At 37.4% G+C, this 17,237-nt stretch overlaps 1 protein-coding gene across 1 annotated transcript; it reads left to right on the top strand.

Moving 5' to 3' along the window:
* The first annotated feature begins 2,597 nt into the window (after window positions 1-2,597).
* LOC112759097 (uncharacterized) lies at window positions 2,598-4,414 on the top strand. Its single transcript, XM_025807922.3, has one exon. The coding sequence runs from the start codon at window positions 3,072-3,074 to the stop codon at window positions 4,128-4,130; it is 1,059 nt and encodes a 352-aa protein (XP_025663707.1). The 5' UTR covers window positions 2,598-3,071; the 3' UTR covers window positions 4,131-4,414.
* The last annotated feature ends 12,823 nt before the right edge of the window (window positions 4,415-17,237 follow it).

Below are 17,237 nucleotides of genomic sequence, written 5' to 3' on the forward strand. Positions count from 1 at the left end.
GTGACAGGGCATTGGATCATTTTCCCGAGAGATGACCGAAAGTAGCCATTGACAGTGGTGATGTATCACATAAAGCCAGCCATGGAAAGGAGTGAGACTGATTGGATGAAGATAGCAGGAAAGCAGAGGTTCAGAGGAACGAAAAGCATCTCCATTCGCTTATCTGAAATTCCTACCAATGATTTACATAAGTATCTCTATCCCTATTTTATTATATAATATTCAAAAACACCAATATCACTTTATATCTGCCTGACTGAGATTTACAAGGTGACCATAGCTTGCTTCATACCAACAATCTCCGTGGGATTCGACCCTTACTCACGTAAGGTATTACTTGGACGACCCAGTGCACTTGCTGGTTAGTTGTATCGAAGTTGTGATAATTATGAATTAAGATCAGAGCACCAAGCTTTGGAGCCATTACCAGGATTTGTTCGAGCCTGGAGATCACAATTTCGTGCACCAAAGGAGAAAGGGTAAAAGGGAGGGGTGACTGGTGGCTGTGGAGGAATGGCGGTAGGGATGAGGAGGTTAGGGTTAGGGTTTTCAATTTGGGAATTAGGATTTGCTTTTGGGGAAATGTGAAATTAGGGATTTTTGCGTAAATTAGAATTTGGTAATTTTTAATTAAATTAGGGTATAGAGTATTAATTAAAAATCTAATTTAATCCCTTAAAATGAATTTAAAAATATTATTTGATTATCAATTTGCTAAACTTTATAATTTAAATATAGAAAATAATTCGATAGTTATAAAATCAAATAAAACCTTAAATTATTTTTAACTCAATTAATCAAAATTTGCTTTAATTATCTTTAATAAAATAATTTTTTGAGATTAAATTACTTAACAAATAATTAAGTCAAAATTAGCTTTTAATAAGATTTTCTGAAATTTCTGGGTCTTACAAAGGGCACCAAGAGTCTGTGAGTCTTCCTATTGAAGCAAGGCAATCAATGCTTGTTTCTGTTCTTAAGTGAAAGGGAGCTTGGTGCAATTATCCACCTTCTGCTGAGAAAGAGTGTGCTTGCTACCATCTTCATTACTAGTCACAGTCATCACATTCATGGCTATGGAAGCAGCTTGTTGTTGCTGTTTGAGGTGAGGTGGAAGGCCATGTTTTTTATAGCAAGTGTCAACAAGATGCCCAGTCTTGTGGCAATAAGAACAAATTCGAGGAGCTCCTTTTCCTCCTCTTCCACCTCTACCTCTGCTTATTCTTTCTCTATCCCGAGAGATAAAATTCTAAGTAGTGAAGGCAGTAGAATCGTTGGCTTGAGCAGCAGATAAGAGAGCTTTCGAGCTAAATGTTTCACAAGTTCCTAGATGTCTTTCTTGTTGCATAAGTAATGAAAATGCATCACTGAAGGAAGCACACTATATATCTATTTTACTGGTAAGTTCTAACAACACTGAGTCCACATGAACAAGAATCATCACAAAAAATGCAAGTAGAAATAGGTGTAAAATTATCTAAATCTTTCCATATAGTCTTCAATTTAGTAAAATAGAATGTGATACTAAATTCACTTAGTTTGAGGGAGTACAATTCTTCTTCTAGTTCGGCCACTTTGAATACATCACCTTGGTAGTAGCGATGTCGCAAATATTTTCACATATTAGCCGCATTGTTATTCCATATCAGGCTCTGCAAGATTTCGCTACTCAAAGAGGACTGGATCCAAGAAACAATGAAGGTGTTGCATTTTTTTCCATGATGCAAAGCTAACATCAGAGGATGGGGGTTTGGGGAAGCTGCCATCAACGAAGCACAATTTGTTCTTCCTTTTGAAAGCCAGAGTCATCGCTCGTGACCATGCATGATAATTGTGAGGTGTAAGAGTAACCGTTACGATTGAAGTTTCAGGATTTTCGTCTGAGTGTAAAAAGGGACTAGAAGAATCATGAACAAACTTGTCGCTTGAGCAAAATTGTATACTGGAGAATTGAGAGATGAATCTCATGAAATTGTGAAAATTGAAATTTGAGAAGGTAGAATTCGAGTCACTGTTATTGGATTCTGAATTCACCATTGATGATGGATCTTGATTGTTCATCATTTTTTAAAGAATAAGGGTTTCATTCTAATTGATTGTAAGATTTGGATGAATCAAAAGAAGTTGGATGAATCGAAATTTATCACAAATGTTCATTGTACTATGTTGAATTTTAGGGAGATCGTGATCAAAATTAAAGAAATGAGAAAATAAGAGAAAAAAAAAATAGAAATCCTGAATTATAAATGTGAAGAAGGAGAACTTAGTTATAATAAAAAAAATAAAAATGATAAATTTCACTGAATGCATATTAAGTGTTCTACTTATATATCAGAGCTGGTGCAAACTCAATTCTCTCCAAAATAATTAACTAAACTACCAATAAAAATACGTAATACCTACTAACATTATTATCAACACATTTTTAATCTAATCAACGACATACAGTATGCTGTATAACAAAATTCCAAATAAAAAGCAACTTACGATTCTGAACAAAAAAGTTGTAATAATGCTATAAGTTTACCTAAATTATAGATACAGCCTATGGCATAGCCAAGTGTAAGGTCACCTCAAAATTAAGATGCAAATTTTTTTTTATTTTTTATTTAAAAATAAACAATAAATGACCTCGAGAGTAAGGCCAAGGAGAACCTTACAACCTCGATATTACAATATCAAATTATAACTTTATATAAATAAATAAATAAATAAATAAAAAATCTTGCAAGTAAAGTGTGGATTCACCCATCCGTGCGAAAAGATAAATTAAAATGTTATCATAAAGTCCACGGAAAAAAACAAAAATAGCAAGCAAGGAACACTTTGCAGGAAAATACAAGAAGCTCCCCCAACCATACTATACCATACCATATCTACATTACGATTTTCGCAAAAACATCAAACTGTCACAAAATTCACACAATTAGGTCAAGCTCTTGGGGAAAAAAAGATTTACTGGAAATAATAATAAAAATAATGTAATAAGGGAAAGAAAGAAAGGAAAGAAAAGAAAAGATTTTCTCTTTCTGCTTCCCCAAGAAAACGGAGGAAAAAGAAAACAAGAAGAAATGAAGATAACAGCGAAAGTTATATCGAGTCCGGGTCGAACCGACAAGTTCCCTCCGCCATTGATGAGGTTCTTGAGGAGCAATGCAGGGAGCAGAAGCAGGGGAAGGTCAAGGTCAAGCCCAATGTTCGTACGGAAGAAGAACACCGCCATTGAAACTCAAGAACCATCTTCACCTAAGGTCACTTGCATGGGTCAAGTTCGGGTCAGACGCTCCGCCGCCGCCAAAAGGGGACGCTCCTCCTCCGCCTCCGCATCCGCCGCAAGAGACGGAGCTCCTCCGACACGGTGCCGGTGCTGGTGGATCCGAAAAAACGCTCTGTTCTGCATATTCAAACCGAACAACAGCAATAAGAAGAATAAGAAGAAGAAGAAGAAGAAAAACGAGTGCCGGTGCCAACCAGTTTGGCCCAAATGGGGGTTCTTTCGGGTCGGAAGCTTCCGGAGAAAACCCAGCACGAAGCTCAAAGAAGACTGCGCTAAATCGGAGTCGAATTTTCAGAGGTCAAGCTATGATGAATCAGAGGCAGAGCACGAAGAAGATGATGAATCGGAAATTTACGAAGAAAGAGTGAACCCCGAAGCCGGTTTTGGTTCTTCCAACACGCCGCCGAAGAATGCTTTGTTGTTGACTAGGTGTAGATCCGCACCGTACAGATCTTCGTCGCTGGCCTGCAGATTCTGGAGTTCGCCGCTAAGGAATAGTGAAGAAGAAGAAGAAGAAGAAGAAGAAGAAGAAGAAGAAGAAGAGAAAGAGAGGCATGAAACGAATGAAGCAAGCTCGCAAAGAGATTCGGTTTCTGAAGAAGAAGCGAAAAGGGTATCCGAAAGGGACGCAAAGTTGGGGTTTTTGAAGGAGGTGGAGAGTTCGAATTCAAATGCCAAATCAGAGAAGGTTGTTGAAGATTCGAAGAGTGAGAGTGAAACGCGGCCTATAATGCTTACACGGTGCAAATCGGAACCGGCGAGAACTGGGTACAAGCTGGATCCTGAGGTAAATAGTAGTTTCTGGAAGAAGAAAAGGTTGGGTTTCGCTGATATTCACATTATTACTGACTAATTAAATCAATTGAATTCGTATATTAATTTCTTAATTTCTTTTTTTGGTTTATTGAATTGAATATAGTTGTCACTTCTCAGCCACAGCCAATTGAAGATAAATTCTTGTTAATTTTGTGTTAGTATCATTGGTTCGTTGTGTTGTTTGATACCCGAGCCGTAAGAGATAATGTGTTGAATGTGTATGGTAATAGGTACAAGTACATAATAATAGTAGGAAGAAAAAGGAAGAAGAAGAAGAATAACATGAGAACGTTGGAGTTAATGAGGTTTTTTGTCATGAAACGAGCCCTGAGTTTCCTTTTCCCTGCCAGTAGCCTGAACTTACTTGATTCTGCAATTTGCCTTTCACGTGTTGCTTTTTTTGTTTGTTTATGTCATCAAGTTTTAGTCGGAAACAAAATAATAGCCGTATAAAACTCTCTTCCAGATTTATTATCGGTGACTAAATTGTGTTCCAGATTGAATTAGTAACAATTAACTACTATTATATGTGAATATCAAAATCATTCACTAAAATCAGCTATCAATATAAAATACATATTAAAATATATACATATTAAAAATAAATTAAACTATACATATATTTATATATAAATATATTAGTGGTTAATTTTGTTATACAAATAATATTTTTAAATAATTAATTATACTCAAAATATATCGCTAAGGTGAAAATTTATATACAATTTTATACTTACTTAAATTTAATGGTTAAAAAATTATTGGATAATAATTTAGTTAAATATATTAAATTATTTAATAATTATTAATTTTAGGATTTAATTGTCTTTAAGGCATGATATGACCGATTATACGTTATAATTCGACTATAAATGTTATAGATCGACTGTCAATAAAAATCACTCAAACAAGTACCAAAACACTCAGATATGTTATTACTTTTCGTTTAAAGCTTTATTACTCGAGGAGATAACTGATACTCTTCATTTCAGATATAAAGGAAATAGTATAAAAATTATTCAGATTATTGCAATTTGCAAATTCTATTATTCACTTACTGACTTGAGGTTGGAGTGCCTTTTGCAGTACCTACTGCTTTGTTCTCTTATTGCTGACATATAACTCATCCCAACGAAGAGTTCACAGACACTCATCAGCAGACGAGTTATACAACGGCCAACCTTCACAAGAACAATTGGCACTCACTGTGAGGCCTAGAAATAAAAACCCTTCTTTCTTTAAGTCCCAAAATCCCCATACCTGTTCATGGTTGGTGCGGAATTTATAACCACAAACTAACCGGCAAGTGCACCGGGTCGTACCAAGTAATACTTCAGGTGAGTGAGAGTCGATTCCACGAGGATTTAGGGAATAAGCAACAATGGTTGATTAATTTACTTAGTTAGACAAACAGAAAATAGTGTTTGAGAGTTCAAAAGCATTAAACAGTAAATTCAGAATATCAGAAGACAAGCAAGTAAATAAGTTGGAAAAACAATATGGAGAAGGCAGTTAAGGCTTCACAGTTATCTATTTTCCGGATTGATTTTTTTTATTAATTTATTTTAATCATGCAAGATTTAATTCATGGCAAACTATATGTGACTAGACCCTAATTCCGTAGACCTTTCTAGTCTCCTCTAACTTTCATCAACCGCTAATTCCTTGGTCAATTAATTCTAATTAGGGGGTGAAGTTTAATTCTAGTTATTATGCCACAAAAATCCTAATTATCCAAATATAAGAGGATTATATGTCACGTATCCTGTTAAGTCCAGATAATTAGAATTTAGGAGAAATTATTTTCAAGCTGTTGTTCAAGTAAAGAGCTTTTCCAAGTTATACAAGAACTCAATTAGAAAGAGGATCATACTTCCGTTCCACCCAAATTCATAAGATAAAGAACGAAAATAATTCTTAAATTATAAATCAGTACATGAATTAAAATACAAAAACAATAGAATCAATCCATACAAATAGACAGAGCTCCTAACCTTAACAGTGGAGGTTTAGTTGCTCATGGTTTAGAGAGAAAATAAGGATTCTGGTAAACTGTAAATTGGGAAGAGGTGGAATAATTGTGAATTGGAATGGAATAATCTCAAAAAGAGAAGTTTCTTTTCTCTTTTATATCTAATCCTAAATTAATTTAAAATCTATTTTCTAAAACTAATATAATATCTTTTTCTATTTATAAATAAAAATAAAGTTTAAATCAGAATTAATTATAGCAATCAGCGTTTTTTGTGTTTTCTGCACGTGGCACATGTCACGCGTACGCATCAGTCACGCGTACGCGTTGATGGTCTTCTTCACATGGCACGTGTACGCGTCAGGTACGCGCACGCGTCGCTCCTTGCAGGTCATCTCCTTTAATACTTGTTCTCCTTGATAAACCCATATTTTATAATATAATTTGTGCTCAAATTGAGTGTTTCTACCAATTCTTCACCCACTTATTCATGTAAATTGCATGGTTTTACTTTTTCTTCCTTATTTTATGATATATGTGAAAAAACATGTTTCCTATGCTTTAAAAATATTAATTTTAATTACCCTTTACTATCATTCGATGCCGTGATTTGTGTGTTAAGTATTTTCAGATCTCATAGGGCAGGAATGGCTTAAAAGACAAAAAGGAAACATACAAAAATGGAAGGAAAACACAAAAATGGAGTTTTGAAGAAAAGGGCAGCGACGCGAACGCGTGCCTAGCGTGAAAATGCAGCGACGCAAACGCGTAGTTGACGCGGACGCGCGCCTTAAGCAGAACGCAATAGACGCGTACGCATGACCGGCACGTACACGTGACAAGAAAAACTCCCAGATGACGCGAACGCGTGACGGACGCTACGTAAAGGAATTTGCAGAAAATGCCCCCAGCGATTTCTGGATCCTTTTTTGGCCCAAATCCAAACTAGAATCACAGAATATAAGTCGGAGAATGGAGGAATCAAAGGAGACACGTAGACGGCTCATAATACATAATTTTTAGGTTTTAGATGTAGTGTTTAAAGAGAGAGGTTCTCTCCTCTCTCTTAGGATTTAGGATTAGGATTTCTCTTATTTTAGGATTGCTTCTACAATCACAGGTTCAATATTCCTTTAATTTATTTTCTACTTTTATTTATTCCATTACTTTAATTGTCATTTCTCTTTTCATTATTGATTTACAAACTTTCCATGTTAGGATTTGAATTTATGTTTAAATGCAATTTGAGGTATTTCAGATTAATGATTGTTCTATTTATGAATGATTTCAATTCAAATTAGCTTTATTTTTCCCTTTTGGCCTTGGTTAAGTAATTTATAACACTTGAGTTATCAACTCAGCTGTTGATTGAAATTGGAATTCTTAGGTAGTTAATTTGCACTCCAATAACTCTAGTCTCTCCATAGGAGTAGACTAGGACCTGAGGATCAAATTAATTTGTCCACTTGATTTTCCTTTATTTATTAAGGGTTAATTAAAAGTGGGAGTAAAATCCAATTTTCATCACACCTAATAAAGATAACTAGGATAGGACTTCAATTTCTTACACCTTGCCAAGAGTTTTATTATTTATTTAAATTAATTCCTTACAATTTACTTTCTTGCCATTTACTATTCTTGCTTTTTATCTTATACATTAAAAAGCCAAAAATATACTTTTTCCATAACCAATAATAAATCATACTGCTCTGCAACTCCTTGAGAGACGACCCGAGGTTTAAATACTTCGGTTATTTACTATTATTGGGTTTTGTTACTTGTGACAACTAAACTTTTGTACGAAAGGATTCTCTGTTGGTTTAGAAACTATACTCACAACACAATTATATTTATTTATAAATTTCTTTACTGGCGAAAATCCGTTCGTCAAAATGGCGCCGTTGCCGGAGAGTTGCAACTGTGTGCCTTATTATTGGTTATTGTAAATATTTTCTTTTGCTTGTTTATTTGTTTTTATTTTCGCTTTTAATTTTTATTATTTACTATGAATTCTCACCACTATCGCTTTGAGTTTGGTTCTAATAATGTTGAAAGGAATGGAAGCTATAACAGGAACATGCATCAAGGTCAAAACAATCAGAGATGGACGGAGCCACGATGATCTGATCAACCCTTTAGGTAACAATACCTTCCAAACTATCATGGACGACAACCATTCAATAATGCATGTCAGAACAATAGTTATGGTGGACCCCCTTGGAATTACCGACAAGCCCCATCATACACCTATGAACCACCTCCTCAACACAGCTTTGAACCATCACACTCACAAGCCAACTACCACCATTCACCTCCATATGACCCTAACCCCTATCCACCCCAATTCCAACCTAATTACTCCCGAGAACCACCATTTCCCTATGCACCATGTCCATATCCATCACTCCAAGAATCAAGGGAGCAACTCAAGGAAACATTTGAAAAATTTCATGCCACACTTCACCAATTGAATCAAGCGATAAATAGACTACCTTGCCGACGTTCGGACACTCAAGGAACCCCATGGCTTCATGTGGACAAACTAATGAAGAACGCAGCATGAAGGAGATACTAGAAACCCCACTGGATAGTACAGAGCATGATTTTGTACTGGAACAAGTGGAGAAAGCTGAAATTATAGAAGAAGAAGAATTGGTTGAAGACTTAGGAGATGCTGAACCTCCATGGGAATCCATAATTTAGGAGAATTCTGTCAAGAAATTTACAATTGATACTAAGGAGGATAGTGCACAACCTTCAAAGCAGGAATCTTATGAAGAACTGGACAGAATAACTCAACAAGCAAGTTTCCTTGATAATAATGACCACGAGTCCAATTCTCCTAGTAATGAACTTGCACCCGCAAGTGAATTCTTTGAGAGGGAAGAATCTTTCCCAAGTGAATATGAAGATGATGCAGAGGTAGATTTTTCACAACCTCCAACTTATGACTTGAGTGATGAGGAAGATATCAAAGACTTGGATCAAGATGTGGTTGAAATTGAAGAAATTTGCAATGAAGTGGAAGAATTCACAGAAGAACACAAGGGAGAAGAGCTTGCAAAACCACTGGAAACACCTATCTCAAGGCCATTACCGCCCAATACAAACTTCAAGTGGGTAAAATCCTTAGCTTTTATCTTTACTTTTCCACTTGAATATGGTTTGCTTGAAACAGATGCTCAGCTTAAAGCTCTTTGCGGCTTTAAGAGTAAAAGGGAAATGGTTCGTGCTCAAGGCTGGTATGCAAGATTCAATAAGGTTCCACGCTTCAATCTGAAGTGTAAGGATCGGTTTCGAGTTAGATTGAATGGGTCTCGGAGAATGTTTGGTCATCTTGGTGAGAATGCAACTTCTAAACCGCCCGGCTGGAAAAATATAAATCAAGACAAGGGCGGATATAAGAGCAAGGTTTGGGATCCTGGAATCTATTCTGACATTCAACACCCCGGGAACCTGAGAACCTGTTTGAATTTACTCAAAGGCTTTACATGCCTAGTTTGGGACCCCGGAGGCTGTTGGCATTTCAAACAGTGGTGGAGATTTTTGGATGAATTCAAGCATAAGCCACCATAGCAGGAAGCTCATCAAATGTCCAACTTAAGGACTTTAACCAAAAGTGCTAGGTGGGAGACAACCCACCATGGTATGATCGTTCCTTTTTCAATTTCAATTTTATTTCGTTTTGTTTGTTTTTAAATTTTATTTTATTCTATTTTCATTGAACCTGGAATTATTCATATCACCCATATTAGCACTGCATATTGCATACTGCATAATTACATTAAAAAAAATCATCCCACGTGAGCGCGCAGGCCACGCGTGGGCGTCGACTGAAAATCGGCGTAAAGATCCAACGCCCAGAAAGTTGGGCTGGAATTGTGCGGCTGTTGTGCGTTTAGCACAAATCGGCCCATGCATTCGCGTCCCTGACGTGAACGCGTCACATGCACTACGCACATCCCACACGAAAATGTGAGCGACGCGTCCGCATTGCGTGGATTTTATGGACCCCATTGGAAACAGAGAGTTGCGCCAAAACGACACTGGAAGTGTACGTTTAGCACAATTTTTAGCGACGCGTTTGCGTGCTCCACGCGTACGCGTCCCTTACCTTTTACCTAATTCACGCGATCGTGTCAACGACGCGACCGCGTCACACCCTTTTTTTTGCCCCAATCACGCGATCGCGTGCTCCACGCGTTCGCGTGGATTCAAAAATAGTAACCCCAACCCACGCGAAACCCTACCATTCCACGTCACCCAAAACCCCCCACCCCCCTCTGCTACCTCTCTTCTCCCATTCCCCAACCACCACCACTCCTGGCCGCCCAGCCCCGACCGCCGCGCCGCACCTAGCCGCCGATGCCCTTTCTTCTTCTTTCCTTTCTTCTCCTCCCTCCACAACCACCAAACCCCACTGCCGCTGCCCCATCACCGAGCTGCCACCACAACACAACCCTCAACCCCTTCTCTCCCCCCTTAACCCTTAACCACCCACAACCACCAAACCGCCCCTGCCTCCACCTCGGACCGCCGCCGCGCCGCCACCCATCACCACTGCGTCACCACCATACCACCACCATCTCTCTGAGCCTACTTTCTGTTTCTACACACTAGGTTCCGCCGAACACCGATTTCGTTTTCCAATCAGTCAGTTAGTTGCATATTTTACAATTTTTGTTCAAAATAGGATAGTTAGAGATGTATGATTGTAGTGGTTTCTAGGTGGTTAGGTAGCTAGGATGTGATTAGTGGATTTAGGCCTGATAATTGCACTGTTCGTGCTAACTGTTTTTATCTGATTCGCAATTCTGAATTTGCTGTGATGATTTTGTTCATATGTTGTTCTTCATATTTGATGTTGCTGTTGAACTGTTCTTTAATATTCTTGCTATTTGTTAATCTTTGTAGCACTATTTAATTTCATATGAACTAATTTTTCTTGCTGTTTACTACCCGGAAACATCCAATTTTAGTCGGAATGCTGCCCAATTTTCTGCAAATTTATGGTTTAATCTACTCCATTCATGTATTGGTTTGAAAACTCATTATTTTGCATTACTTGGCTACAACCAACCCAATTTATGAATGCACGGACTAGCATTCTTATTCCTTTTTGTTCCCTGAGTACTAAATTGCTTATTGATGATTTTATTCTCATTTTACACTTACTTTATCTATAGGAATTATCATCAATAAAATGCAATCCTTGCTTGAATATGAGTTGATTGTTCCTCAAGTTTGTGAATTTTTTGGTAACTAGGAAAACCATTCTCATGCCACTCACTTTAACTTCCTTTTTAACTCCTAACCAGTTTAGCTTTCTAACTTCTCTTTTTTGGTTTTACCTAACTACTTTAACTTTTTAACTCAAGGCATGATTACTGTTTTTCCAAATTAACTTGAATTCCACTTCTATTATATTTTGGATTGTGATTTTTACTCTCAGACTTCTCACTCGAATTCAATCCAAAATGTACATATATTTACCTCATTTCATGCTTCAATTGCTCTTTTGCCTTTATATTTACATTGACAACATCCTACTTGCCTACTTGTTTTCCTGCTTTAGTTCTTCAATTATATCCTGCTACTTCTACTTTTCAGGATGTCTTATCCCAAAAGTAAGGGAAAAGGCAAGGCAACTACAGGCAAACGGAAAAGAGGAGAATCTTCTACCTCTATCCTGGATCTCCTTCACGACGATTCCTGGTGGGAAAAGAACTTTACCCCGCAGGAAAAGGCCGACGAGCTCCTCACCGCCATAGATCAAGTCAAATTTGCAAACAGATACTATGAGTTAAAGTATCCAGTGTTTGCCACTGCCAGGAACCTCTACCTGGAGAGAACTCTTAAAATCCCATAAGAACTCACCTAGTACACTTTCGAACAGATAAAATAAAGAGGTTGGTTCTTCATGGAAAGGAATTTGACAGAGGTCAATGCATCCTGGGTCTGAGAATTTTACTGTAACTATTTCAAGACCTCCCTGGATGCAGTGCACCTCAGAGGGAAACAGATTTTAGTCACTGAGGAAGCTATTGAGGATATCCTCCGGCTTCAGCCTAAGCCAGATCAGCCTGACGGTTACCAAAAGGCTGAAGAGGATATGAGATACATGAGATTTGATTGGGATGCAGTCAAGCAGAGAATAGCCCTTGATCCTACTGCCCATGGGTCATGGGAAAGAATACAGTGATGCCTAAGGGAATCAAGATGATATATTTAAATGATGAGGCTCGGCTTTGGCAGCAGATCCTGAGTAATTACGTGATGCCGAGCACTCATGAGACAGAGGTGCCCGCTGCTATGATCACCCTCATCTGGTGTGTGATGGAGGGTAAGGACCTATATCTTCCACTTTTCATCAGGTATTATATGGCCAGGGTCCATGTCAGAGGCACTCTCCCTTTCCCTTATCTGATCACCCAGCTAGGCCGCTGAGCTGACGTGCCTTGGGAGTTGGCTGATGAGAAGCCAACTACTGCAGACTGCAAGAAGATCATTCCTCACAGCAGGAAGTTTTTGGAATTAGGGTACAGACCTCCTTTTCTCACTGCCTCGGGTGAGGCAGCCACATCTTCAGCTGCCCCTTCTGCATCCACTGCTGCACCAACCCCATCCACTGCACCTCCACCTACTCCTGAGCCCATTTATCATCTGGTGCACCGCCTCTTCGCATGCCTGGATCGTATGGAGCGTCACCACAAGCGACGCTATGAGCACCTAAAGTTGATAATCCGATCCGACAGCGACATCCCCTCCGAGCCTGACACCGCTTCTGAGCCATCTGATGCGGAGGCAGATGATCATGAGGAGGAGGCACATGCCCAGGCAGAGCAGGGAGGACCTGAGCAGGCTGCACCACACCATGAGGAGGCCCGCCAGATCCAGGCTGCAGATCCGGAGATTCTTCTACAGACAGAGCCTCCGCCTCAGCAGGCAGCTCCTCCTACACTTACCGAGACTGCAGATCCTCAGCCTACCTCAGAGTCACCGGCAGCCCATCCTTCCGGAGATGACACTTCTCACACCCAGCCTGAGTGAGTATCGAGGACGATGCTATTATTTAAGTGTGGGGAGGTCACCATCTCTGGCGTACTTTATTTTGGTGAACCACTTTTCAGACTCTCTTTATCCTATTTTGCTTATTTTTCTGTATTTTTATTTTTTTTTTATCTTTCAGTTCTTGCACATTTCTTTTTTGATGTATTTTTACTTATTTCTACATTTTGTACTTTAGTTTATATATATCTTAGATATTCAGTTTAGTCTAGTTACAATTTTAGTTATTAAGTTGTGATATAGAACATATAGATTAATTAGTTTAGTTTACCCTTTTTAGCATACGATAACTTGGATTAATTGAAAATAAAAAGAGTAAACTAAAGACTTTAGTATAACAGAATCACAACAATCCACGCACTGTATATATATAGCAATAAATGATTGGTTAATTTAAACAACATTTTTCAAGGAAGAACACTAAGATTTTAAGAGCCACCCTAAGATTCACATTGAGAATAATGGGAACCCTTGATTTCTACTTGCATGACATACATAACTGATATATGATTTTTGAGCCAAAGAACACACAACCTGTGAGTTTTTGAGCCTATTTGTATGGTTACATTATTTAACCATAATTATTTCATTCTTGTGTGTTCGCCCTTCTTTTTTATTCTGGTAATCTTTACTTTGTTTTAATCTATATGTCCAATATAGAATGTAGATACATACCAATATATGATTGAGGCCATCATTTAAATTTTTCCTCACTTATCCCAAATTAGCCCACTTTTTACATCACCCTTGTTAGCCCCCTTGAGCCTTTTAATTCCCCCCTTGTTCTATAACCACATTACTAGCCTTAAGCAGAAAAACAAATTAAAAATTCCAAGTTGAATCCTTGGTTAGCTTAAGATAGAGATTATGTATCCACTAAGTGTGGGAAAACATGGAAACATGGGTTGATAGGAAAGGATTAATTCAATAAGATAATAAGGATTTTGGGAGCATGCTCATGTAAAATCAAATTAAACCAAAACACCATGTGCATTGATATATGCTTATGTTTCAAAAAAAAAAAAATTCTTTTTGGTTAAATAAATAAATAAGGGGACAAAATTTCCCCAATAATAAGTTTAGTAGAGAGATCAATGCACATGGAAGTAAAAGCAAAAACAAATTTGGTACATGAGTATGTGACACAAAGTGACAAAAAAATTGGGAACCCCAAGAAAGTTATAAATTATATGGAATATGTATATGTTAGGTGAGATCTTAGACTAATCAAGGATTCACTTTGTTAGCTCACTTAGCCTTATATATATACCCTTACCATTACCTTGGCCCCATTACAGCCTTTAAAAGACCTCATGATTTTTGTATGTCTGTATTCAATATTTGTTGACTGGTTAGATGAAGAACAAAGTTTTAGAAAGCATGAATACAAAAGAATAGAGTGATTAACCCCAAACACTGAGTGAATAGAGAGTAAACACAAATCCAGTGAGGGTTCAATAGCTCATCACCATATATCTCTGTTTAAATATTTAATTGTGTTGAAAGCTTATGAAATATTTTAACCCAATTCAATTGTGACAGTGCTTTAACATGATTTAGGTTTGGCTATACATATATAATTCCTTGAAAATATGAATCAAATTAACCACATGTAAGCTATATATATATATAGGTGGGTGATAATTAAAATTGCATGATTCATGAAGGTAGTTTGCATTTAGAATAGATTGCATTGCATGAGATTCCACCATTCTAACTTTACCATTTCTCTTGGATTTAGCATGAGGACATGCTATTGTTTAAGTGTGGGGAGGTTGATAAACTCATATTTTATGATATAATTTGTGCTCAAATTGAGTGTTTCTATCAATTCTTCACCCACTTATTCATGTAAATTGCATGGTTTTACTTTTCCTTCCTTATTTTATGATATATGTGAAAAAACATGTTTTCTATGCTTTAAAAATATTAATTTTAATTACCCTTTACTATCATTCGATGCCGTGATTTGTGTGTTAAGTATTTTCAGATCTCATAGGGCAGGAATGACTTAACGGACAAAAAAGGAAACTTACAAAAATGGAAGGAAAACACAAAAATGGAGTTTTGAAGAAAAAGGCAGCGACGCGAACGCATGGACGACGCGAACGCGTGCCTAGCGCGAAAATGCAGCGACGCGAACGCGTAGTTGACGCGGACGCGCGCCTTGAGCAGAACGCAATAGACGCGTACGCGTGACCGATGCGTACGCGTGACAAGGAAATCTCCCAGATGACGCGAACGCGTGACCCGCGCAAACGCGTGATGGACGCCACGTACAAGAATCTGCAGAAAATGCCCCCAGCGATTTCTGGACCCTCTTTCGGCCCAAATCCAAACCAGAAACACAAAATATAAGCCAGAGAATGGAGGAATCAAAGGAGACACGTAGACGGCTCATAATACATAATTTTTAGGTTTTTGATGTAGTTTTTAGAGAGAGAGGTTCTCTCCTCTCTCTTAGGATTTAGGATTAGGATTTCTCTTATTTTAGGATTGCTTCTACAATCACAGGTTCAATATTCCTTTAATTTATTTTCTACTTTTATTTATTCCATTACTTTAATTGTCATTTATCTTTTCATTATTGATTTACAAACTTTCCATGTTAGGATTTGAATTTATGTATAAATGCAATTTGAGGTATTTCAGATTAATGATTGTTCTATTTATGAATGATTTCAATTCAAATTAGCTTTATTTTCCCCTTTTGGCATTGGTTAAGTAATTTATAACACTTGAGTTATCAACTCAGCTGTTGATTGAAATTGGAATTCTTAGCTGGTTAATTTGCACTCCAATAACTCTAGTCTCTCCATTGGAGTTGACTAGGACCTAAGGATCAAATTAATTTGTCCACTTGACTTTCCTTTATTTAGTAAGGGTAAATTAAAAGTGGGAGCAAAATCCAATCTTTATCACACCTGATAAAGATAACTAGGATAGGACTTCAATTTCTTACACCTTGCCAAGAGTTTTATTATTTATTTAAATTAATTCCTTACAATTTAGTTTCTTGCCATTTACTATTCTTGCTTTTTATCTTATACATTAAAAAATCCAAAAATATACTTTTTCCATAACAAATAATAAATCATACTGCCCTGCAACTCCTTGAGAGACGACCTGAGATTTAAATACTTTGGTTATTTACTTTTATTGGATTTTGTTACTTGTGACAACCAAACTTTTGTACGAAAGGATTCTCTGTTGGTTTAGAAACTATACTCACAACGCGATTATATTTTTTATAAATTTCTTTACTGGAAAAAATCCGTTCGTCACTCCTTCCATTTGTGCAAGCTTCCTCTCCATCCTCTAAGCCATTCCTGCCCTATATAGCCTTCTTCTCTTTTTCTGCGGAAACTCCATCAAATTCAACGAAATGCTACCTAAAATAAACAGAATTGCACACGACTCAAAGTAGCATTCATAGTGGTTAAAAGATAATTAATTCTTGATTAAACTCAATCAAATTAAATGCAAATTCACTAGAAAAAGATAGGAAAGATGCTCACGCATCACAACACCAAACTTGAATTGTTGCTTGTCCTCAAGCAACCAAAATAAGTGCAAGATTAAGATGTGTATTTGCATGAGAAGTGAGAGTTTAGTCATGTTCATGTCTCTACTTATAGTGGGGTTTACAACTACAATCTTGAATAGTTTTGGCATCTCACTCTCCTTTGAATAAGAAGAATGTCAATGTCATGCGGAATTAGAATCCGGATCATATTATGAGTTCTCTTATCTTTATACCTCAGTTAAATCCTTGAACACAGCAGGTATCCCTTAATTCTCAAATAACTGGTGCTTTGCACCTTGAGCCTAGCTGTGACTTTAAGTGTTTTGTCTCAAGGGTTAATTGACACAAGAACACCACAAGCACTTAACTGGGGAACTCCTCTTTTGAAGTTCTGATTTTTCTTTTAGCTATTCCCAGACAGTGGTGCTCAAAGCCTTTGGCATACTCTACTAATTCCAGTTGATCTCGACTCTAAATGTTCTGTCTCAAGGATTACTTGACACAAGAATACCACAAGCATATCACTAGGGAAACAAATCTTTGAGCTTTTAATCATGTCTGACCTCCCTAGTCATTGA

Source organism: Arachis hypogaea, chromosome 16, assembly GCF_003086295.3.
Source record: "Arachis hypogaea cultivar Tifrunner chromosome 16, arahy.Tifrunner.gnm2.J5K5, whole genome shotgun sequence".
In the NCBI taxonomy this organism is placed as follows: Eukaryota; Viridiplantae; Streptophyta; class Magnoliopsida; order Fabales; family Fabaceae; genus Arachis; species Arachis hypogaea.

Coding starts and splice junctions, on each gene's coding strand:
- LOC112759097 (XM_025807922.3), top strand. CDS start 3,072: ATGAAGATAACAGCGAAAGTTATATCGAGTCCGGGTCGAACCGACAAG.